The 24,711-nt window shown below is 36.2% G+C and overlaps 1 protein-coding gene across 1 annotated transcript in view; it reads left to right on the top strand.

Annotated features, from left to right (window-relative positions):
* The window catches only part of ZDBF2 (zinc finger DBF-type containing 2), a 72,273-nt gene extending 48,843 nt beyond the window's left edge, over positions 1 to 23,430 (top strand). The window contains 4 exon segments of the mRNA XM_078147467.1: positions 10,501 to 10,888; positions 10,890 to 10,979; positions 10,981 to 11,125; positions 20,938 to 23,430. Of these exon segments, the coding sequence (XP_078003593.1) occupies positions 10,501 to 10,888; positions 10,890 to 10,979; positions 10,981 to 11,125; positions 20,938 to 23,057 (2,743 nt within the window). The 3' untranslated portion in view covers positions 23,058 to 23,430.
* Positions 23,431 to 24,711: the final 1,281 nt, after the last annotated feature.

Here is a 24,711-nt window from a genome sequence, read left to right as displayed (position 1 = left end):
AGCAGGTGACAAGGCCAAATAATTTCTTTAGTAGGTAAGACTTAGTCTTAGCAACTATGCACAGGATCAAGTTGGGCCTGCTCATGCTATACAAGAATACATGAGCAGAATTTGATTCAAGCACAAAACCTCCAAACTAGACACTTGAGGCTGGTGATATGAGCAAATCAAAGAAAATTACAAATATGTTGAAGAAATGTCTTGCACTAAAAGATCCTTAAGGCCTAAACCCAGAAAAAGAGTGTAAAACCACAACAATTCCAAGTAGAAGTTCAGAGAAAAGAACGTTCTAGGCATGAGCAATTCAGAAGTACCTGTAAGAAATTAAATGAGATACAAAATGGAATAACTAGGGAGGAAAGAACAGGAGAATTAATACCTTACAACAAATGGTGGGAAACCATACCCAAGAACTGAATACTCTGAAAATTAAAATTGACCAAATAGAAAAAATTGGATAGTAAGAAATAATAAAATAAAAACATTGAAAAAACAATAAGAAGTTGTAAGGAGTATAATATTGAAAACAACTGACCTGGAAAACAGAGGAAGAGATAATCCAAGAATTTTTGGACTACCTGAAAATCATGACTAAAAAACCCCAAAACAAAACATAAACTTTAACTCAATATTTCAAGAAATTACAAATGGAGAGACTATCCAGATCACTTAAAAACAAAGTTGAAAGTGGAACCCTAGAATGAAAACACCCAGGAATATCATAGCCAAAATCTAGTGCTTTCAGATCAGAGAAGAAATATTGCAAGCAGCTAAAAGGAAAGAGATGAACCACAGTCAGAACCATACAAGATTTGGCAGTTGTGATGTTAAAGGAGAAGGGAACTTGGAATGATATTCAAGAAGAATAACCTGTCAAAACGTGAGTATAATTTGATTGGAGGGAAAATGGATCTTTACTGAAATAGAGAATTTCCAGGAATTCCCAATGAAAAGGCTATAACTGAGTGAAATGGAAATGTGGTAGTCAAGAAGAACATAGAAAGGCACATGTTTGTTCATTTGGAAGGGACCAGATTGGATAAAGACTTATTTGTTGATAGGAGGACAAGAAATGTATTCTTGGAACCGTAATGTCTTTAGGGGTCATTGAGAGAGGTACGTAAGTTATATGGGAGGTCTGGGGCAATGAGTTTAGTTTTGTTCTGTATTTTGGTCTTAGAAGAAGACTGAAATGGGAGGGATAGGTGACAATACAGGGGAGGAAGAAGAAGAGGGAATTCACTATACAAAATAGAGATATAGGAGAGGAAGAGTATTCATGCAGGAAGGAGTAGGAGAAACCATATCTCATGAACCTCACTTTCATCTGAATTAGACAAAAAAAAAAGGTTGAACATAATTATACACACAGACACAGACACAGATCATGGTATAGAAATAGAAATCAGATTCAACAAGGAAATAGAAATCAACAGGAGATGGGTGAGAGGAGGTTTTAAGAAGGAAGGTGGGATTGGTAAGAGCAAAACAACCTCCAGTATTGGAGGTGGGGGTAGAAATGGGAAATTGAGAGGAAAGGAAAAAAAAGTTAAAAAATCTGTGACCAGGGGAGGAGAAATCATTTATCAGTCATAAGTGCTATTTGTAAAAGGGAGTGGTGAGGTGGGGGCGCAGAGAAAAGCAGGTACAAATAGATATAGAGAAATACACAATAATCATAATTTTAAACTTGAATGGGATGAACTCAGCTATAAAATGGAAGATGATAGTAGAATGGATTAGGAGGCATAGTTCAATAATATTTTCTTTACAAGAAACACATTTGAAACATTAAGATTTACATGGAGTTAAAGGAATTGGTTGTAATAGAATCCATTGTGTTTCAGGTGAACTCAGAAAAGCAGGGATTCCAGTCATGATTTCAAATAAAGGTACAGTAATTATAGACATGTTAAGAGATAAGCAGGGAAGCTATAATTATTCTTAAAGCCACCATGGATAACAAGTCAATGTAAATTTTTATTTTTGTTTTGAATAGCATAGCATCTAAATACTTAAGGGAGAGGGAGAAATAGGCAGTGTAGCTATAATAGTAGAGGACCTCAATGTAACTCTTTCAGACCTAGATACATCTTAACAAAAAGATAACCAAGAAAGAATTTAAAGACCTAAATAGTACATTAGAACAATTAAGTGTTGACAGAACTGTAATGATTATTTAATGGGAGCAGAAAGTAGTTTAAATATGTCAGCTGTATGTGCATTACACCTTTATAGAAATCAACCCTGTATCCTCATGAAAAAATGCAGAAATACTGAACATATTCTTTACTGATCATAATGTTAAAAATATATTTAATAAAAAGCCTTTGAAGAAAGAATTAAAAATTAAAATAGATTAACTCTAATAAACTAGTACATCAAAAAAATTATAGAAACAATAGAAAGCTTGATCAAGGAAAATGAAAATAGTAAACAAAAATTATTGTGTTCAGGTAAAACAATCTTGAGGGGAAAATTCATATCTTAAAGTACTTTCATTGACAAAAGAAGGAAGAAAAAGCTAATTGGAGATTCAACTAAAAAAATGAGAATGATGAAGACAAAACCCTAACTAAACCACAAAGTAGAAAATCAAAGAAGAGATTAATAAAGCTGAAAGTAAAAAAAAACCCAAACCATTGCATTGATATATTAAAAACAAAACACAATAAATAGACATGGCTAATGTGATTAAAAAGAGAAAAAATCTCCACCAGATTGTTCTTATAAAAAATGAAACGGGAGAATCCATAACAGCTGAAGAGGAAATAAAGAAAACAATCAAAAATTATTTTGCTTAAGTGTTTACTGAAGCCAGTGACTTAGATGAATTGGTGAATATACAGAAAAATATAAAATAGCCCAAATAAAAGAAGAAATAAATTGTTTAAACATCCCAATATTATGAAAAAAAATTGAATAGCTCTAATTGAACTCCCAGAATGGGGGAAAAGAGAACTAAATGCTACTACCAGATGGATTTACAAATGAATTCTATTAAATATTCAAAGAACAAATATTTCTGACATTTACAGTGTTTGCAAAAATAGGAAGACAGATCCTTCTGATCTCATTCTTTTATACCAATATGGTTTTAATAACCTAAACCAGACAGCTAGAGGAGAAAAAGAAAACTCTATAAACCAATATCCATAATCAACACTGGCATAAGATTTTTATATAAAATATTAGCAAATAGGCTACAACAACATACTTTAAAAATTATATACTATGATCAGGTTGGATTTATAAGAATTCCTTCTATCTGATTAAATATAAGGGAGACTATAAACACAATAAATCTTATTAATAACAAATAATAAAAACCCTATTATTATCATTAGATGCTAAAAACACCTTTGATAAAATCTGATATTTGTTTCTGTTAAAAACACTGGAAGGTGTGGGAACATGTTAATTTTCCCTTAAATAGAGTAAATGTGTCTTTTGAAAACCAAAGGCAAATACCACTGACAAAGGTTGGAAGTCTTTCCAGTAGGAGCAAGGTTAAAATAAGAATGTTCATGGTCACCATTGTCTATTGCATACAGTACTAGAATTTATTGGGATACCAGTAAGGGAAGGAAAATAAATTGAAGGAGTAAGCATAGGCAAAGAGGAATGAAAATTGTCACTTTTTGGAGATAAGATGGCCTACCCAGAAAATGTTAGTCAAAAATTGATTGAAATAATCAAGTCAGTGAAGTTTCAAGATATAAAATAATTTATGTAAATCATAATAATTTTAGTATATTACCAACAAAATCCTACAGGAAGAGATAATGAAATTCAATTTAAAATAACTGTGACGTGTCAAATATTTAGAAGCTAACTTACTAAGATACACCCATTATGCATATGAATGTAACTCAAAAATACACTTTACAGAAATATAGACCTAAATGTATGGAAAAACATGAGTTGTTCATGAGGAAACTGAGACAATATAATAAAAATGACAACAGTACTGAATAATTTACTTATTAAGTGCCATACCAATCAGATTACCCAAATATTATTTTATGGCATTAGAAAAAAATAATAAAAGTTAATCTAGAGGAACAAAAGTCAAGAATCTCAAAGAGAGTAATGAAAAAAGGAAGGAGACCTAGCAGTACCATATCTCAAATTGGTTGAACAGTAGAGAGGTCAATAAATGGTACATATTAGGTCCACAACATATAAAAGCATCTTAACATAGTGGCATAGTGTTCAATAAACTCAAAGACTCCAGTTAGTGTGGTAGGAACTCATATTCTACCACAAAAACTTGCATCTAAGCGAAATTAGGTGTTGACCAGCATCTTTTACCATATACCAAAATAAATTCTTAATGGCTGTATGACTTAGAGAAGTAATTGACCTTCTTATCTTTCTATAGACAGGGAAGAATTCTTGACAAAAAAGGGACTGAGAGGATTCACAGACAATAAAGTGGACAATTTTGGTTCCATAAAATTGAAATAACTTTTGTATAAACAAAGTCAATTCTGTTAAAAATCTTTTCAACAAGTTCTCTGATAAAGTGTCATATCTAAGATATATAAGAAACTGATTCAAGTTTATAAGAATTAAGGTTATTCCGTAGTTGGCAAATGGTCAAAAGATACAAACAACCAGTTTTCCAAAGAATTCCAACCCATCAACAACTATATGGGAAAAAAGACTACAAATCACTGAGAGAAATTCTCTAATTCTATTTCATATCCATCAGATTGTCAAACATGAGAGAAAAGGAAGATGACAAATGTTGATGGTGCTATGGGAAAAGAGGCACATTAATAACATTATTGAAGCTGTGATTGGTTTAACAGTTCTGAAATGCAATATGGAGTTTGCCTCCTAAAATCACTGAACTGTGCAGATCCTTTGATCTAGTGATAAAAACTAAATCACCTCAAAGAAATCAATTAAAGAGGAAAAGGAGCAACATGTACAAAAACATTTATAACTTCCCTCTTTGTAGTGGCAGAGAACTGGAAAGTAAGGGATTATCTATCTATTGTAATAATAATAACAACATCAACAATAGCTAATTACATAGTGCTTACTATGTGCCAGGCACTGTGCTAAACTCTTTACAATTATTATCTGATTTGATCCTCGTAACAGACTTGGGAGGTAGGTGCTATTACTATCCTTACTTTTACAGATGAGGAAATTGAGATAACAGATTAAGTGACTTGCCCAGGGTCACAGAGTTATAGTACATGTCTGATACCAGACTTGATCGCAGGTCTTTCTCACTACAGGTCCAGTGCTCTGTGTGCTGTATCACCTACCTGCCTCTAAGCTAAACAAATTATGGTATGTGTTTAGGGATGTTATTGTATTATAAGAAATGAGGACGTGAATGGCTTTGGGCAAAATGGGAAAGTCGCATGTGAGCTGATAACAAAGTAAAATTAATAAACATAGGAACAATCTATACAATGGCAACAACATTATAAAGAAAAACAACTTTGAAAAATTCTAGAATTCTGGTTAGTGCAATGACGAATTTATGATTCCAGAGGACTAAACATGACAGAAAATTCTGATCTCCTGACAGAGAGTTGTTGGGTTCATTTTGAGCAAAATGAGGTATAAATTTCTTGACATAGCAATGCAGGAATTTGTTTTGCTTAATTATCTATATTTGTTGAAAGGATTTTCTTTCTTTTTTTTTTCTGTTAAATTGTGAGGGGCAGAAGTGAGAGAAAAGGGAAGGGAACAAGTATTTATTAAGCACCTGCTATGTGCCAGGTCCTGTCCTAAGGGCTTTACAAATATCTCTTGCTCCTCACAACAGCCCTGGAGGTTGGTACTGTTATTGTCACCATTTCATAGTTGGGGAAACTGAAGCAAATAGAGGTTAAGTGACTAGCCCAGAGTCATACAGCTAATAATTGTCTGAGGCCAGATTTGACCTCAGTTCCTGACTTTAGGCCCAGTGCTCTAACCACTGAGCCACCTGATTACCTCTCGGTGGCATAGTGGATTAGAAGGAAGAAAAGAAAATGAATGTTTCTACAAAAACAACAAGATGATAAAAATGTAAAGCTGGGTAGAACAAGTATTGTTTTAGATAATAAAGAAACAAAACTGATACATTCTTTTCAGTATTAGAAAAGATGGGTTGCATTTTCTTTTTATTATATTAAAGCTGAAGTTATCCCAATAATAACATCTATTTTATGGACATTAACTTTGAGATAAGATAGAATAGCAATGCAGTCAAAATCATTATAAATTTTAGCTGTCATATTACATGCCTTACACACATACATAAACACAGAGCATTTCAAAGTACTAAATCACTCATGCCCAATCATTTATGAAGCTATACTATCCTATTATTTGATTTATTTTTATGATTCTTTCCTCTTCTAATCATGCTCTGTGCGACCCAGGGTTATTATTGAAACTCTAAATAAGGATGTTCTTGGGAATTAGCCAGGATTAGTAATAACTTTACTAAAGTTTATTTTGTTATAAATGAAGATATCAATACAGTTTAACTTTTAAAAATACAGCATAATATTTTAATAAAGGTATTTTATATAAGGGTAAACTTTTTGATTGCCAAAATGCAACCTAATGTTAATGAAAATGACATACTTTTCATAAGATAGGAAAGGTAGTGGCAGTAATTAAAGTTAGATTAATTATAGATGACATTCACAAAGGCATGAATACATATGCCTCTAGACAATTGTCATCAATTTCAAGATTAAAATACACTTTAAGAATAAAATGTTTTGTGGATAAAATAATTCCACTTTTTATATAATGATTTTGTAATTAGTTTACAATGAGTAAAAATAAACAGTGTTTTACACTCATCATTATATTGTGAATGTTTCATTGTCACTTTGTTTATCTATTAGGATTAGTTTTTAAGCACAATCTTCCCAATGGAAACTAGGGATATTTATCAAGAAGGCTATTTTGACATATTAGGTTTTTGAAATAATATTGCTAAATGAGCACTGATGTGTAGAGGCATTATATAACTTTTAAAGAGAGTGACGTACCAGTATGTTATTCAAATACTTTGATTTTAACTTAATTAGAATGCAAATGTACATCTTGTTTACATGCTTATATGTATGTGTGAATGCATGTGTGCATGAATATATGTGAATGAATGCATGAACAAATGAAAAAGAGTATTTTAAGTTCTTACTATATGTCAAACATTGCACTAAGTTCTGGGGATACAGATACAAAATTGAAGACAGTCTCTGCCCTCAAGGAGCTTACATACTAATAGGGGAAGACAAAACGTATAGATGAGTGATCATCATGGGGAGGTATTTTGGTTTGGAAAGTTGTGGGGATGATAAGTAACTTATAGAAAAGTATATGAATTCACTTTTTCCAATTGCAATTGCAGTATTGATTTCATTATAATTCCGGTACTGGACAGAGTGATTGGGCTGCTGAAGGGCATCCATCTTGGTAAAGTGGATGGTGAGAAGGTGGCCAGGGATTATATACATAGACAGGCAGAGATCTGTCCAGTGCATGCATGTATACATATTGCATATGTAGAGAGATAGGGAGACACACATAGATATCTATATATAGGCATATTTGGATACATATCTATATACAGATCTAATAGACACATTTTTACAGATGAACACAAATATTTTTTAATAGATGAATGTTATTTAAAATTCTGAGGGAAAGCGTTTTCTCTACAGTGCTTTTTGTTATAATGACCATAATCAATTGTAGCTGCAAAACTACAGTGTTACATTAAAGCTTCTCAGCAGCAAAGGATTAGAGTCTCTCTTTAGCCTCTATCTCTCCAGAATAACTCATCAGAGAGTATTCCCTTAACTGCCTTGTAATTCAGATCTCTGTTAATTATAGTGATTGAGATTTCTTGGCATCAGCAATGGTTCTTGTTCTGGAAATAGTATTAGAATATTTGTTGAAGCAGATTTATAAGGAAACCCTTACTCCTTTACTCAGATTTTGCCGAAATTCCCTATTTAGAAGGTATGGTCAAAGAGTAATTTGAATTACTTTTTACTAACTAAAGTTAACCAGAAAGTTAGGAAATTTCAGATTAAAACTATTATCTGTTTTAGAATACAGTTTAATTCAGGAGGTAAGAACCCAGGGGGTAGTGGAAAGAGTGCCAGATTTGGGGTTAGTCCCAGTTCTGTTACTTAGAATTCCTGTGTGACATTGAGGAAGTTACCTAAATTACCTATGCCTCAATTTCCATATGTGTAAAATGAAGAGGTTTGAGTTGAGGCTCCCTAAGGTTCTTTCTGGTTCTAAACCTGTTATCCAGTGATCCATTTATAACATGATATACTTGTGTTCTGTTGGTAACAGTAACCTTTTTTCTATTATAATAATTTACATAGTACTTAATGGTCAGATGGTCTAGAACTACCTCTGCCTTAAATTCTGTTTTTCAGGTAGGACATTTGACAAAACATTTTGTAGGGGCAGCTAGGTGGCGCAGTGGATAGAGCACCGGCCCTGAAGTCAGGAGGACCTGAGTTCAAACCTGGCCTCAGACCAAACACTTAACACTTATTAGCTGTGTGACCCTGGGCAAGTCACTTAACCCCAATTGCCTAAAAGCAACCCCCCCCAAAAACCAAAAGAAACATTTTGTAAACATAAGAGAGTATATATATCTTTTTTTTTTAAAGATGCAGAGTGGTTGATCCCATAACATTCCAATGTATAATAGCCTTCACTGTTGGGTAATTATTCTTCACATCTCACCTAAGTATCTCATGTTGCAATTTAAGCCCTTTTCACTTCTGTAGTTCTCTATGGGAGTAGAGAATAATTACTGTAATAAAAAAAGGTAGTTACTAATCTGGCCAATTTTCTGATAGTCATATCAAAGGCAGAGTTGACACTAGTTGGCTCAAATTCTTAACATATTCCTGCGACATTTACTTTGGATCCTTTACTTTAGCAATATCTATGGTTTTATAACTTTTAAAAAAATTCTTACAAAAACAGAAAAATACCCCAAGGTTGTAGATTAATTATGATCTCTGAAATTTTAATCTGATGATAATGAGCAGTTCAATATAATTATTTCCTCTTCTTTTTGGTAATATATTTCAGGTAAGTTAAATTGCTAAATCAGTTCTGTCACATGATCAAGTTGAATGTCCACATGGTACTTAGAAGGATACATGAATATATAGCAAATAAAAATACTTGATGTAGTCTTACATTATGCATATCATGTAATTTAAAAAGGGAAGAGTTTTGTGATGTTTTAGTCCCTCAGAGGAGGCAGATTTAGCCTTCTCCAAGGCCCAGAAGCTGTAAGACTATAGAAGTGGCTGCAACTGCCTAAAGTTTGTCCTATAAATGAGGAGTGCAGGTTGCAAGGGATAGGAAGTAAGGCATCCTGGTGCTGTAAGTTACCATGCTTGTTTGAGCACAGGGTTTTCCCTTAGCAGATTAGAGACTGGTGAAAGTAGCTGGGCAAATCCAGTAGTACTAGAAGAGTTAATCAGATTTGAGGGATGGACAGGAATCATGACTGTGTTCAGCAGATCTTCAGTGTCACTGCCACTGGAACCATTGTTTGAATAAAGTAGTCATTAACTTGCCTGCCACATCTTTTTGTACTGAGGTGTGTGGCTGAACTCTCTTCTCATCCCTTCCTGATGTGTTCTGGGCTGGCTAGCGCCGAAAAAATAATAATACTAATAGTTGACATTATGCTTTGAGGTTTGCAAAGCACTGTACATAAAAGATTCATTTGATTATAGGTTCATAGGAATTGATGTTATTTGGTCTATTTCATTTTACAGATGAGGAAATTGAGACCTGGAGAAATTATGACTTTTCCAAGATCACACAGTAGCCCCATTGAGATTTAAATCTAGGCTCTCTAACCCCAGATTCATTGCTGGGAAAAGTTTTAGTCTAGCTCCATTACATAATACCAAAATGTCCTTAAAAGTTAATGTAACAGTTTAATAACATACATGATTCTTCTGTGGGTAACAATTTTTTTTTATCGAGTCTAGAAATAAAACTGTTTTTAGTATTTAAATTTTTCTGAAAAATCAGACTATTACTGATAATCCTGAAAATTATATTATAGTAATTGTTTTCTTGATGATGTTCTTTCCACTCTGTGTCCGATTGTTTAGATAGTAAGTGCCTGCTTTGCTCTTGCTGTGTAGTTGTAGTGTCAAGCAAGTCACATAGCAAGTGCTTAATGATTTTGTTGAATTGAATGTTGTTGAACTGATTAAGAGTCTTAGGGTTTTGGTTTTTTTTACCACCAGCTGGAGAAACTATTTCTTTCTCCTCTTAACAGGTTCCCTGAATTATTTCCCAGCTCCCAATAGCACAGAGACTGATTCGGTCACCTCTTGATTTGTCCTTTCTACATAGGAGTCTTCATTTCTGAAGTTCTTGAACATCTTTTATTTAAAATTTTAAGTGTACTGTAGAATATATATGTATATATATGTATATAATGAAATTTTTTCCCCCATATTTTAGACCAGCTTCTGATGACATACCACTTCTCAGCCATCCATCACCTCCCAAGGAGGCTCAATTGGATATTGATCAGGTTCCAGAAAAGGGGGCTGAGATGGGAACTCTTGGTGATGAAGAAGATTCATCTATGAAGGACTTGAAATCCATTGAAGGTTCATGTTCTTCTTATAAATCGCAGAAGGATATGGAGGAGGTTTCTCTTCGACATACAGTTATCCAAACAAGAATGAATGAACAGCAGCTGCCTACAGAAGACTCTCAGGAGGAGACCATGTGCATCGATAACAACCTGCAAATTCCTGAAGAAAACATTCAAACTACTAATAGTAGCCATAAAATCCAATTTACACCAGTGATTACAGAGCTTTCCAGTTCTGTTAGTTCTTTACCCTCGAGATCCTGCTGTTACTCCAGTTATGACTGAAAATGCCAGTTTATCATCCCCAGAAACTCAATCGGTTTCAGTAATCAAATGTACCCCCAAACAGGAACGATACGTGCAATAACGATATACGGTTCGACAAATGTTCTAACTCTTTTGAGTCATCACTGCAGTTAGGAACCTCTTCAGTTTTACGTCAGAGCCCTAAAGTTGGACAAGGGAACTCTTTCGATATGACCTCAGGTAAATCATTTTTGCAACGAGATGGTTTACAATCTCAGGGTAAAACTTGGGAGGCTGACTTTCGACTCAGGAAACCTATGGGTACTGGTGGCTCACTAAAATTTGATTCAGTCCCCAAAATAGGTGAAAATACAGAAACAAAATTGAGCAGTATGGGTATGGGTGCTGGTGGCTCACAAAACTTTAAGTCTATCATCAGATTTGGAAAAAACTCAGACACAAAGTTGAGCAATATTGGTATGGAAACTGGTGGTTTACTAAATATTGATTTAGCTCCTAAATTAGGAAAAAAGTCATACAGAAAATTGAGAAATATTAGTATGGGTACTAGTGGGTCACTAAACCTTGATTCAACCCCCAAAGTAGGAGAAAACTCTAAAACAGAGTTAAGTAATACAAGTCTGACTACTGGTAGCTCACTTAACATTGAGGCAACCCCAAAACCAAGAAAATACTCAGAAACAAAGTTGACCAGTATGTGTATAAATATTGAAGAGTCACAAAATTTTAAGTCAGTCATCAAATTTGGAAAAAATTCAGAACCACAGTTGAGCATTGTTGGTATGAGACCTAGTGGCTCACTAAATTTTGAGGCAAATCCCCAAATAGAAGAAAACCCCAAAATTAATTTAGGCAATATTGGTTTGAATAGTGGTGGGTCACTAAACCTTCACTCAACTCCCATACTAGGAGAAATCTCCAAAACAAAATTGAGCAATATCGGTATGAACACCAGTGGCTCACAAAACATTGAGTCAACTCCCAAAGTAGGAGAAAATCCAGAGACACAGTTGAGCAGTGTAGGTATAAGTATTGGTAACTCACAGAAGTTTAGATCAATCATCAGATTTGGAAAAGGCTCAGAAACAAAATTGAGCAGTATTGATAAGAAAAGTGATGGCTCACTAAATTTTGAGTTAATCCCTAAATTAGGAGAAAATTCAAAAACAAAGTTAAGTGGTATTGAAAAACATAAGAATGACTCACTAAACTTTGAGCCAACCTCAAAATTGGGAGAAAATACAGAAACAAAGTTGAGAGGTATAGGCATAGGTACCGGTGGCTCACAAAACTTTAAGTCAATCATCAGATTTGGACAGAATTCAGAAACAAAATTGGGGCATATGGGTGTGGAAACTGGTGGCTCAGGAAATATTGAGTCAAACTCCCAATTAAGAGAAAATTCAGAAACAAAGTTAGGCAGTTTTGGTATGGGGACTGGTGGCTCACTTAACTTTGAGTCATCCTTCAATCTAGGAAAAAAATTGGAAACAAAATTCAGCAGTGTGGACACTGGTAGCTCACAAGATGTTAAAGTAACTCCCAAATTAGAAAACTCAAAACCAAATATGAGCATTATTGATATGGGAACTGGTAGCCCACTAAACTTGGAAGTAGCCACCAGACTAGGAGGAAATTCAGAAAGAAAGTTGAGCAGTATGAGTACTGGTGGCTCACAAAATTTTAAGTCAATAATTAGATTTGGACAAAACTCAGAAACGAAATTGAGCAGCATGGGTATGGATACTGGTAACTTGGGAAACTTTAGGTCAATCATCAAATATGGAGAAAGCTCAGAAACAAAGTTGAAAAGCATTCATATGGGGACTGGTGGCTCACAAAACTTTGAGTCAACTTCCAAATTAAGAGAAAACTCAAAAACAAAATTGAGCAGTACTGGTATAGATACTGGTGGGTCAAGAAATATTGAATCAATCCCCAAACTTGGAGAAAGCTCAGAAGCAAAGTTGAAAAGCATTCACATGGGGACTAGTGACTCACAGAACTTTGAGTCTACTTCCAAAGTGAAAGAAAATGCAAAAACAAAATTAAACAGTATTGGTATAGATACTAGTGGCTCAAGAGACATTGAATCAATTCCCAAACTTGGAGAAAGTTCAGAAGCAAAATTGAGCGATATAGGTATGGTTGGCTCACATAACTTTGAATCAATCATTAAATTTGGAGTAAGTTCAGAAACAAAGTTGAGCAGTGTGGGTATGGATGTTGGTGGCGTACTTTCAAACACTGAGGTAACTCCCAAATTAAGAGAAAACAAAGAAACAAAATTGACCAGTATGAGTTTGAGAACTGGTGGCTCACCAAACTTTGAGTCAGCTCCCAAATTGGGAGAAAGCTCAGAAACAAAGTTGAATAGCATAGAAATGGGTATTTGTGGTTCACCAAACATCGAGGCAACTTCCAAGTTAAGGGAAAACTCAGAAACAAAATTGAGCAGTGTTAATTTGGGTCCTGGTGGCTTACAAAACCTTCCGTCAATCATTAGATTTGGAGAAAGCCCCAAATCAAAGTTAAGCAATATTGGTGTGAGTACTAATGCCTCACTAAACTTTGGGGCAACCCTTAAACTAGGAGAGAAGTCAAAAATAAAGTTGAGCAGTACTTCTATGGGTGGTGGCTTCTCAAGAAACTTAGAGTCAGCTCCCAAATTAAGAGAAAACTCTGGAACAAAATTGAGCAGTATTAGTAAGGATTCTGGTGGTTCATTAAACTCTGACTCAACTCTCGAACTAGGAAAAAGTTCAAAAATTAATTTTAGCAGTGTGGGCATGGAGCCTAGTGGCTTATTAAATTTTGAATCAGTCATCAGACTAGGAGAAAGCTCAGAGAGAAAGTTGACCTATATGAATACGGGGACTGATAACTCACTAAAATTTGAGTCAACCCCTAAATTAGGAACAAATTCAGAAGCAAAGTTGAGTACTACCAGTATGGGAATTGTTGGCCCACAAAAATTTGAATCAGTCATCAGATTAGGAGGTAGCTCAGAAAAAGAGGTGAGCAGTTTTCATAAAGGTACTGGTGGCTTTCTAAAAGCCAGATCAGTCATCAGATCAGGACAAAACTCAGAAACAAAGTTGAGCAGTATTGATATCAATACTGGTGGCTCACTAAAGGCAGAGTCAGTCATCAAATTAGGACGAAGCTCAGAAACAAAGCCGAGTAGGATGCCTGTGGATACTAGTAGCTCATTAAACTTTGAGGCAACTCCCAAACTGATAGAAAAATCATTAACAAATTTGAGCAGTTTGGATATGGACACCTGCAGCACTGGAAAAGCCAAGTCAGTTATCAAGTTAGGAGGAAACTTAGAAACGAAGTTGAGCCGTGTGAGTATGGGAACTGGTGGCTCACTGAACATTGAGTCAACTCCTAAATTAGGAGAAAACTCAGAAACAAGGTTAATCAATATGAGTATGAGCACTGGTAGTACAGTAAACTCTGAGTCAACCTCCAAACTAGGAGAAAATTCAGAAACAGAGTTGTTCAGCATGGGTATGGATATTGGTAGCCCACTAAACTTTGAGTCAGCTCCCACACTAGGAACAAAGTCAGAAACAGGGTTGATAAGTATGGATATGGGCACTGGTAGCTCACTAAACTTTGAGTCAACTCCCAAACCAGGAGCAAATTCAGAAACAAAGTTAACCAGTATGGTTCTAGGGACTGGTAGCTCACTTAATGTTGAGTCGTCACCCAAAGTAGGAGAAAACTTAGAAACCATGTCGGGTTGTGTAGGTATGGGTGCTGGTAGCTCACTAAACTTTAAGTTAGCTCCAAAATTAGGAGTAAACTCTGAAACAAAATTTGTTAGTATGGGTATGGGGACTGGTAATTCATTCAACTTTCGGTCAACTCCCACATTAGGAAAAAACTCAGATACAAAGTTGAAAGGTATGAATACTGGTGGCTCACTAAAATTTGAGGCAACCCCTGAACTAGGAGCAAAGTCAGAGACAAAATTGTGCCATATCAGTATGCAGACTGGTCGCTCAGTAAAATTTCAGTCATCTCCCAAAACAGGAGAAAACTCAGAAACAAAGTTGATCAGTATGGGGATGGGGACAAGTGGCTCAGTAAACTTAGAGTCAACTTCCAGACCTGGAGAAAATATAGAAACAATGTTGAACCGTATATGTGTGGGACCTGGTGGCTCCCTGCACATTGAATCATCTCCCAAATCAGGAACAAACTCAGAAACAGAATTTGCCAGTTTTGATGTGGGAACTGGTGGCTTAATAAAGTTTGAGTCAACCCCCAAATTAAAAGCAGAATCAGAGACAAAATTAAGTAATATGGGGATTGGTCACTCACTAAAATTTGAGTCAACTCCCAAACTCGGAGAAAGTTCAGAGATAAAGCTGATCAGTATGGATATGGGAACTTTTCACTCAGTAAATTTTGAGTCAACTCCTGAATTCAGAGGAAAATCAGAAACAAAATTGGTCAGTGTGGGTGTGCAGACTTTTGATTCTATAGACTTTGAGTCAACTCCCAAGCTAAGAGGAAACTTAGAAACAATGTTTAGCCGTATGGATGTGGGAACACATAGCTCATTAAACTCGGAGTCAACTTCCAAACTAGGAGCAAACTCAGAAACAAGATTATTCAGTGTGGATACGGGGACTAGTTACTCAGGAAACTCTAAATCAACTCCAAAATTAGGAGAAGACTCAGAAACAAAGTTGATCCATATGAGCATGTGGACTGATGGCTCGCTAAACTTTGAGTCAGCTCCCAATGTAGGAGCAAATTCTGGAACACAGTTGTTCAGTATGAATATGGAGACTGGTGGCTCAGGAAATTTGGAATCAACTCCAAAGTTAGGAGGAAATTCAAAAACAAAGTTGATCCATATGGGTATGTGGACTAGTGGTTCACTTAACTTTTCATCTACTTCCAAATTAGGAACAAACTCAGAAACAAAGTTTGCCAGTTTTGGTGTTGGGGCTGGTGACTCACTAAAGTTGGAGTCAGCTCCCAAAGTAGAAGAAAACTCAGAAAAAAAGTTTACCAGTGTTGGCATAGGGACTGGTAGTTCGTTAAAATTTGAGTTGACCCACAAATTAAAAGAAAGGTCAGGATTAAAAGTGAGCCGTACAGGTATAGGGGTTTGTCACTCACTTAAATTTACTTCCACTCCCAAACTAGGACAAAACTCAAAAACAGTGATGACCACCATTGGTAAGCAGCCTAGTGGCTCATCCAACCTTGAGTCAACTCTTAAAGGGACTGGTGGCTCAGTAGGCTTTGAATCAACTCCCAGACTAGGAGAAAATTCAGAAGCAAGGTTAATCAATGTGGTTATGGGAACTGGTGGTTCCCCAGACTTTAAGTCAGTCCCCAAAGTAGGAGAAAGCTCAGAAACAAAGTTAATAAGTATGGATTTGGGAACTAGTGCCTCAGTAAACTATTTGTCAACTCCCAAACTAGGAGAAAACTCAGAAGCAAAGTTCATTAGCATTGGTGTGGGAACTGATGACTCAGTAAACTTTGAGTCAAATACCAAATTACCAGAAAAAGTTTGTGAGAAACAGAGTTTGTCAGAAACAAAGTTTGTTGGTAAGGGTTTAGGGACTGGTAGCTCATTAACTTTTGAATCCCCTCCCAAACAAGAAGAAAACTCAGAAAGAAAGTTCATTGTTACTAGTGTGGGAACTAGTGGCCCACTAACTGTTAAACCAGCTCCCAACCAAGGAGAAAATTCAGAAACAAGGTTTATTGATATGGGTATGGGAACTAATAGCTCAGTTAAGTCAAGTCCCAGAGTAGGAGAAAATTCAGAAACAAAGTTGATGAGCATGAGTTTGGGGACAGGTAGCTCTGGAAACTTGGAGTCAATTCCTAAACTGGGAGAAAACTCACAGAGAAGGTTTGTCATTGTGGGTGTAGGGACTTGTGGCCCACTAAATGTGGCTTCACCTCTCAGATTAGGAGAAAATTCAGAAACAAGAGGAATCAATGTGGGTATAGGGCGTGGTAGCTCACCAGATTTTCAGTCAACTCCCAAAGTAGGAGAAAATCCAGATACAAAGTTGATGAGTATGGGTTTGGGAGCTGGTAGCTCAGTAAACTTGGAGTCAGCTCCCAAAGTAGGAAAAAACTTAGGAACTGCATCAGGCTGTATTGTTATAGCAACTAGGAGCTCACCAAATCTTGAGGCAACTCCCATACCTAGAACAAACTCAGAAACATTGTTGACTGATGTTGAAGTGGGAACTCGTATCTCACTTAATTTTGAATCAACACATAGACTGGGAGAAAACTCACAAAGAAGATTGGTTGTTATGGGTCTGGGGACTAGTGGCCCACTAAACATTGATTCAACTCCCAGGTTAGGAGAAAATTCAGAAACAGATTTAATTGATGTAGGTATAGGAATTGGTGGCTCAAACTTTGAGTCGGCTCCCAAAATAGAGGAAAGCTCAGAAACAGAGTTAATCAGTATGGATTTGGGAACTACTGGCTCAGTAAACTTTGAGTCAAATCCCAAATTAAGTGAAAACTCAGAAACAAAGTTGATTGGTATGGATTTGGAGGCTGGTAGCTCAGTAAACTTTGAGTCAACTCCTGAAGTAAAAAGAAACTTAGAAACTAGGTTGAGCCACATTGTTACAGCGACTAGGAGCTCACCAGATATAGAACTAAATCCCACACCTAGAGCACACTCAGAAACATTTTTGACCAGTGTTGCAGTGAGGACTGGTAGCTCATTAAATTTTGAGTCAATTCCCAAACAAGGAGAAAATTCAGAATCAAGGTCAGGCAGTATGGCTATAGTAACTGATGGCTCACTAAACTTTGAGACCACCGCCAAACTGGAAGAAAACTCAGAAAGAAGGTTGGTAATTATGAGTGTGGGGACTAGTAGCTCACTAAACTTTGATTCAGCTCCCAAACTTGGAGAACATTTGGGTGTGGGAAGTGATGGCTCACCAAACTTTGAGTCAACTCCCAAATTAGGAGAAAACTCAGAAACAAAGTTGATCAATATGAATTTGGGGACTGATAGCTCACCTAACTTTGAAGTGGTCCCTAAATTAAGAGAAAACTCAGAAGTAAAGTTGATCAGTATGGATTTAGGAAGTAATAGCTCAGTAATCTTGGAGTCACATCCCAAATTAGAAGAAGACTCAGAAACAAAGTTGGTCAATATGAGTTTGAGGACTGGCAGTTCAGTAAACTTTGAGTCAATGCCCAAAGTAGAAAAAAATTTAGAAACGATGTTGAATTCATCAAACCTTGAGTCACATAGAGCCGACTCAGAAACAATGTTGACTGATATTGGAGTGGGTACTGGTAGCCCACTAAACTTTGAATCAACTCCCAAAGTAGGAAAAAACTTAGAAACTGTGTTCAGCTGTATCGTTATGGCGCCTAGAAGCTCACCAAACATTGAACCAAGTCCCATGCTTAGAGCAGAATCAGAAACATTGTTGCCCGAAATTGGAATGGAGACTAGTAGCTCACTAGATTTTGAGTCAGTTCTTAACCAAGGAAAAAATTCAGAACGAAGGTTAATCAGTATGGGTGTAGGAACTGATGGCTTACCAAACTTTAAATTATCTCCCAAAGTAGAAGAAAGAGAGTTGTTCAGTGTGAATTTGGGGACCGGTAACTCAGTAAACTTTGAGGCAATGTCCAAAGTAGAAAAAAACTTAGAAACTGCGTTGAAATCACCAAAACCTGAGCCAAGTCCCATACCTAAAGCAGACTCAGAAACATTGTTGACTGAAATTGGAATGGAGACTGATAGCTCACTAAATTTTGAGTCAGTTCCCAGCAAAGGAGGAAATTCAGAACCAAGGTTAATCAGTGTGGATGTAGGAACTGATGGCTTACCAAATTTTAAGTTATCTCCAAAAGCAGAGGAAACAGAGTTGATTGGTATGAATTTGGGGACTGGTGGCTCAGTAATCTTTGAGTCAGATCCCCAATTAAAAAAAGACTCAGAAACAAAGTTGGTCAGTGTGGGTTTGAGGACTGGTAGTCCAGTCAACTTTGAGTTAGTGCCCCAAATAGAAAAAAATTTAGAAACTAGGTTGAAATCACCAAAACCTGAGCCAAGTCCCATACATAAAACAGACTCAGAAGTATTGTTTACTGAAATTGAAATGGAGACTGATAGCTCACTAAATTTTGAGTCAGTTCCCAGCAAAGGGGAAAATTCAGAACCAAGGTTAATCAGTGTGAATGTAGGAACTGATGGCTTACCAAACTTTAAATTATCTCCAAAAATAGAGGAAACAGAGTTGATTGGTATGAATTTAGAGACTGGTAGCTCAATAGACTTTGAGTCAATGCCCAAAGTAGAAAAAAACTTAGAAACTATGTTGAAATCACCAAAACCTGAGCCAAGTCCTGTACTTAAAGCAGACTCGGACACTGATACTGGAATGGGAACTGGTAGCTCACTAAATTTTCAGTCAGTTCTCAACCAAGAAGAAAATTCAGAACCAAAGTTAATAAGTGTGGGTGTAGGAACTGATGGCTTACCAAATTTTAAATTATTTCCAGAAGCAGAAGAAACAGAGTTGATCAGTGTGAATTTTAGGACTGATGGTTCAGTAATTTTTGAGTCAAATCCTCAATTAGAAAAAGACTCAGAAACAAAGTTGGTCAGTGTGGGTTTGAGGACTGATAGTCCAATAAACTTTGAGTCAGCGCCCAAAGTAGAAAAAAACTTAGAAACTATGTTGAAATCACCAAAACCTGAGCCAAATCCCATACCTAGAGCAGATTCAGAAACATTGTTGACTGATATTGGAGTGGAGACTTGTAGCTCACTAAACTTTGAGTCAACCCCCAAACAAGAAGAAAATTCAGAATCGAGGTTAATCAGTATGGGTATGGGGATTGATGACTCATTAAACTTTGAACCTACTTCTAATCTAGAAGAAAACTCAGAAAGAAGTTTAATCAATGTGGATATAGGAATTGATGACTTGTTAAACTTTCAGTCAATGTCCAATGTAGGAAAAAATTCAGAAACAGATTTTATCATTAAGAGTATGGAAACTGGTGGTTTACTCAACTTTGAATCACCTCCCATATTTGGAGAAAATGTAGAGAATATGATAAGCTGTATTGTTATGAGGACTAGTGACTCAGTAAACCGTGGGTCACCTTTTAAACTTGGAGCCAACTCAAAAACAAATTTGACTAATATAGGTGTGGAAATTAGTGGCTCACCAAACTGTGAGTCAGCTCCTAAACTAGGAGAAAACTCAGAAACAAAGTTGACCAGTATGGATATAAGGACTGATGGCTCACTAAACTTTGAGTCAACTGACATTTTAGGAGAAGATTCAGAAACAGTGTTCAGCATTATGGATATGGGGAATGATGATTTAATAAACTTTGAGTTAACTCCCAAATTAGGAGAAAACTCAGAAACAAAATTGAACAGTATGCCTATGGGTACTGATGACTCTTTCAACTTTGAGTCAACTCCAGAATTAGGAGAAAACTCAGAAATGTTGTCAATTACAGATATAGGGAATGATAATGGCTCATTTAACTTTGAGTCAATTGCCAATTTAGGAGAAAATTTAGAAATGGGCATGGGGACTGATAGCTCACCAAAGTTTAAGTCAACTCCCAAAATGGGAGAAAATTCAGAAATAGGTTGATCTCTATGGATTTGGATACTGATAACCTACTAATTGAGTCAACTCCCAAACTAGGAGAAAAATCAGAAACAAAGTTGAGCAGTATGGGTATGGGGACTGTTGGCTCACTAACCTTTGAGTCAGCTCCCAAACTAGGAGAGAATTCAGAAACAATGGTGAGCAGTATGGGTATGGGAACTAATGACTCATTAAATTGTGAGTCAATTCCCAAACTAAGGGAAAACTCAGAAACAATGGTGAGCAGTGTGGGTATGGGTACTGTTGGCTCACTAAATTTTGATGTAACTCCCAAAGTAGGAGAAAACTTAGAAACAAAATTGAGCATTGTGTGTATGGGTACTGGTGGCTCACTAAACTTTGAGTCCACCCCCACATTAGGAGAAAACTCAGAAACAAAGTTGAGCAGTATTGGTACAGTTCCTGTTAACGAAGTCGTTGAAGACGTCATTCTGCCCAATATACAGTCCAGCCAAGAGGAGGAGAGTTCCTTTTTTAATATATCTGCCATTTTGGATCATGAAAGTACAACAGATTCTGAAATGAGTTTTGATTGTGATACCCCATTTGAATCAGTAGCTGACCAGCATACATTAGCTGTGAAAGAAATAGACCTTCTGACAGAGGTGCATATTGACCTGGAAGATGAGAACTATCAATCCCGTTTGAGCTCTGTTCTCAAAGTTAGTTCCTTAGAGGACACACAACAAGCAAACGTGAATACAGTGGAACACTGTGATGAGCCAGTGCTTCCTGCACTTCCTCATGTGCCTCCTTCCTTTGTGGGAAAAACATGGACTCAAATAATGTATGAAGATGACTTAAAAATTGAAGCTATGGTGCGTGAATTCCGGGAAGGCCGGAATTTCCGTTGTTACTTTAATGATGAGCCTGAGACTAAGAAAACAAGCAAAAATAAGCAAGAAGGTGGGACATCAGCTAATGCAGTGCCAGAATTTAATGATACTGCAAGTGTTTGTAGTTTTGACAACTTTTCTGAGGCCTCAGATACGCTATGCAATGCTCCACCAGCTAAGAGGCCTAAGAAGCGAACATGGCGCATGGCTTCTCGATGCCAGGTTGTTAAAGTCAGCCATGGGACTCAGACAAGTGTGATAGACTATTCAGTATTTGGAAGACACATGTTTAGTGAGCAAGAGCTGTTGGACAATGAGACAGGTATTTGGTTGGAGAATGATAGGACACCAAACACAAGTACCAGATTTTGTACTCTTAAACTCCCAGAATCATATACCAAAATTTTGAGCCCTGTGCAACCTGAAACAGTAGTTTATGTTCTTTCTTGCCCAGAGACTAATCAGAATAAGGCAATTCTTGATGAACTTAAAATGAGAAGAAACCACAATTCCGTAGATAACGATTCTATAAAATATAAATACAAACGATGTTCTTTTAAATACTATGATCCAGTGACTAATCGAATTCTGAAAACAACTCCTACCGACTTATTAGGAGAAAAGGGTAAAAAACCTGCCCATGTGAGACAGCTGTTTAAAAGTCTCAATCTAAATGTCAAGTTGAACAAAGGTGTTGCTTCTCAGAAAGAATGCTTACCAGCTAGCCAGTCTTCTAATTTGTTAGACCTTGATAGTTCTACTTCAGACCCAGATAAAGGAGATGATTTAACATCAAGCCAAAAGTTGAATGGATCTTCCCTTTCCTCAGCTGAAGGAGATGATTTAACATTAAGTCAAAAGCAGGATGGACCTTCCTTTTCTTCAGAGGATTATGAAGTTTCGGTTGATAGCCCTGCAAATGAATCTTATCAGCAGTCTGCAGTCTCACCTTTAGACACTATGCATGTTCAAATAGAAAATTATTCCAGATCAGCTTCATTTAAGCAGAGGGTTGCAAAAACACCTGTAAAGTCAATCAGAAGTGTGCTACTAGTGAAGAAGAATCCAAAGAAAATCTGGAAAAGGAAGGAGGCAAATAGTAAGAACACAGGTTTTTCCAAAAAGGCTTCTGGACCTATGGTTCTCCATCATGGAATTGCTAGAGTAAGAACTAAGAACACTTCGGGAAAACAAATACCCTGGGTTAGGAGCAGAAAGAATGAGATAATAAGAAAGTATATATCACCTTTGCTCTCTAAATATTCTGCTGTTTTGGGTTGTGGACATCTAGCTAGAAAAACTATTGTGGGAAAGTACCTGAGGACGCAAAAACTTGATTTTAAAATGCTAAAGAAGAGGAAAAGACCCAGGAAAATGTTTTTGAACCCCACAGTCACAGCAGGTGCTAGTGAAACACCAGAGAGAACCTCAGCAGAGTCTGTTCTGGAACAGTCAGAGTGGACTTCTTCCAAAGTTACAAGGTGGGAGGTGAGTGATGATCAAAGACTTCTTAGCACAGAAAAACAGCCTTCTAGAACTGCTACACTACCTGCTTTATCTTGTCCTACTGGGACACCCTTATTTAACACAGAAACTCTTTCCTTGCCAACAACCAGTGGCAAGTTGAATGAGAAAATGAACTAGAGATTTTTGTGCTGTCTAGTTGAGGCATCACCCTCAGCTAAATTATATTTTAAATTAATAAGCTAATAACTCAGTTCACATGGCTGGGATATGGGCACAGTACACATTGCACTGTTTTGCTATAAATGTTTTTTCAGAAGTTTTGTATTTGTTTGAATTTAGCACTTAGGGCCTTATTTTTAGACTTAAATGCACTTGTCCACCCTTTTCTGCAGAAAAACTGTGATCTTGTATAATATTATAATTTAATATAAAATATTAAAATCGGCCCCCACTTTGATGCTCTCCCTCTCAGTCTTTGTGATTGTACCTCCCGTATCCTCAGATTGTAATAAATTGTCAAAATGACGCCCAGGAAATATAGTAAAACAAATGCTGTCATATTTTTAATGACAAATTGGTGGTTGTTTGCACATACATTATATGTGTTTTAGGACTGCTTTGGGAGCAGTGTCAGTACAGTATGAGACTAGCAAATGAAAATGAAGTACAGTTCAATCATAAGACTGGAAGGGACAATGAGATGTCAAATAGAGTATCCCCTGCCTTGTTGGTAGAATCTCAACTAAAGTATTAGGCAAATGAAAATTAACTTTGTTTTTAAAGACCTGTATGGAAAGAAGTTCCAAAATCTCCCAGTTAACAAAAAATTGTCAAGCAGTTCTTTTAGCCATTGAATGTGAAATCTCTTATGCCCTAATTTCATTCATTTGGACCAAATAAAAACAAAACAAAACAACAAGAAAAAAGCAAAGCCCAAATCTTTGTGACTTTACAATTTAGAAACAATTTAGGTTTGTGGGTGGGAGGAAAATCCTTTTTTTCCCCCTAGTTTCTTTATGTCTTGCTTCTGCTTTTTTTCCTTTTTTTTCCTTGCACATTAAAAATTGCATTTGATTTTCAAAAATCTTAAAACCACAAAGGGCATATAATTAAAATATGAAGATTCAGGCTACCTTATGACCTTATATTATCCAAAACTAGAGATAGGGATAGAGACTGAGGTCATTGATGCTGGGAATTCCATGATGAGAAAACTCCTTCTAGCAGTGCAGGTAGGCACCTCCTCAGTAAAAGTCTTAGAGAGTACTGCCTAGAGCACTAAAAGTTTAAGTCATTTACCCAAGCTTACATAGTTTGTGTCAGAAATGGGACTTAGTCCAGGTTTTCTTTGTGCTGAGATCAGCTCTTTATTACCTACAACACATTGCCTCTCATATTTCAACAATATATGACAAGCCTATTTAGTTTTTTAGCTCTAATCAGATTTAATTGATAAGTTTACATAAGACGGTATTACTTAAATGATTTAATTATTAATTCAGATAAAAAAACTTGCTATTTCAAAAAATCTAATAGTAGTTAGTATATTGACATTTAAATGCTACTATTTTATAAACACTCACCTACATTCTTTCATTATTGATATTTCTTAAAATTGTTAGCTGATTGCAGTGACTCCACAGAAAAGCAAAAAGAAATGTAATGTTTATGGTTTGTGATAACCATGTTGACTTAAAATGTTATTATATCTTTATTCAATAGACACCTTGGCCTGAAGAATTTGTTTTTCCTGGCATATGAAAATTCTGAAGTAGGTCCCTTTTACAATAACACTAATATTAGGGAATAGGACTAATTCATTTTGTAGGGT

Source organism: Phascolarctos cinereus, unplaced genomic scaffold, assembly GCF_003287225.1.
Source record: "Phascolarctos cinereus isolate Bilbo 61053 unplaced genomic scaffold, phaCin_HiC Scaffold_7;HRSCAF=346, whole genome shotgun sequence".
Classification (NCBI taxonomy): Eukaryota; Metazoa; Chordata; class Mammalia; order Diprotodontia; family Phascolarctidae; genus Phascolarctos; species Phascolarctos cinereus.
This window is presented reverse-complemented; position numbering and strand designations above follow the sequence as displayed.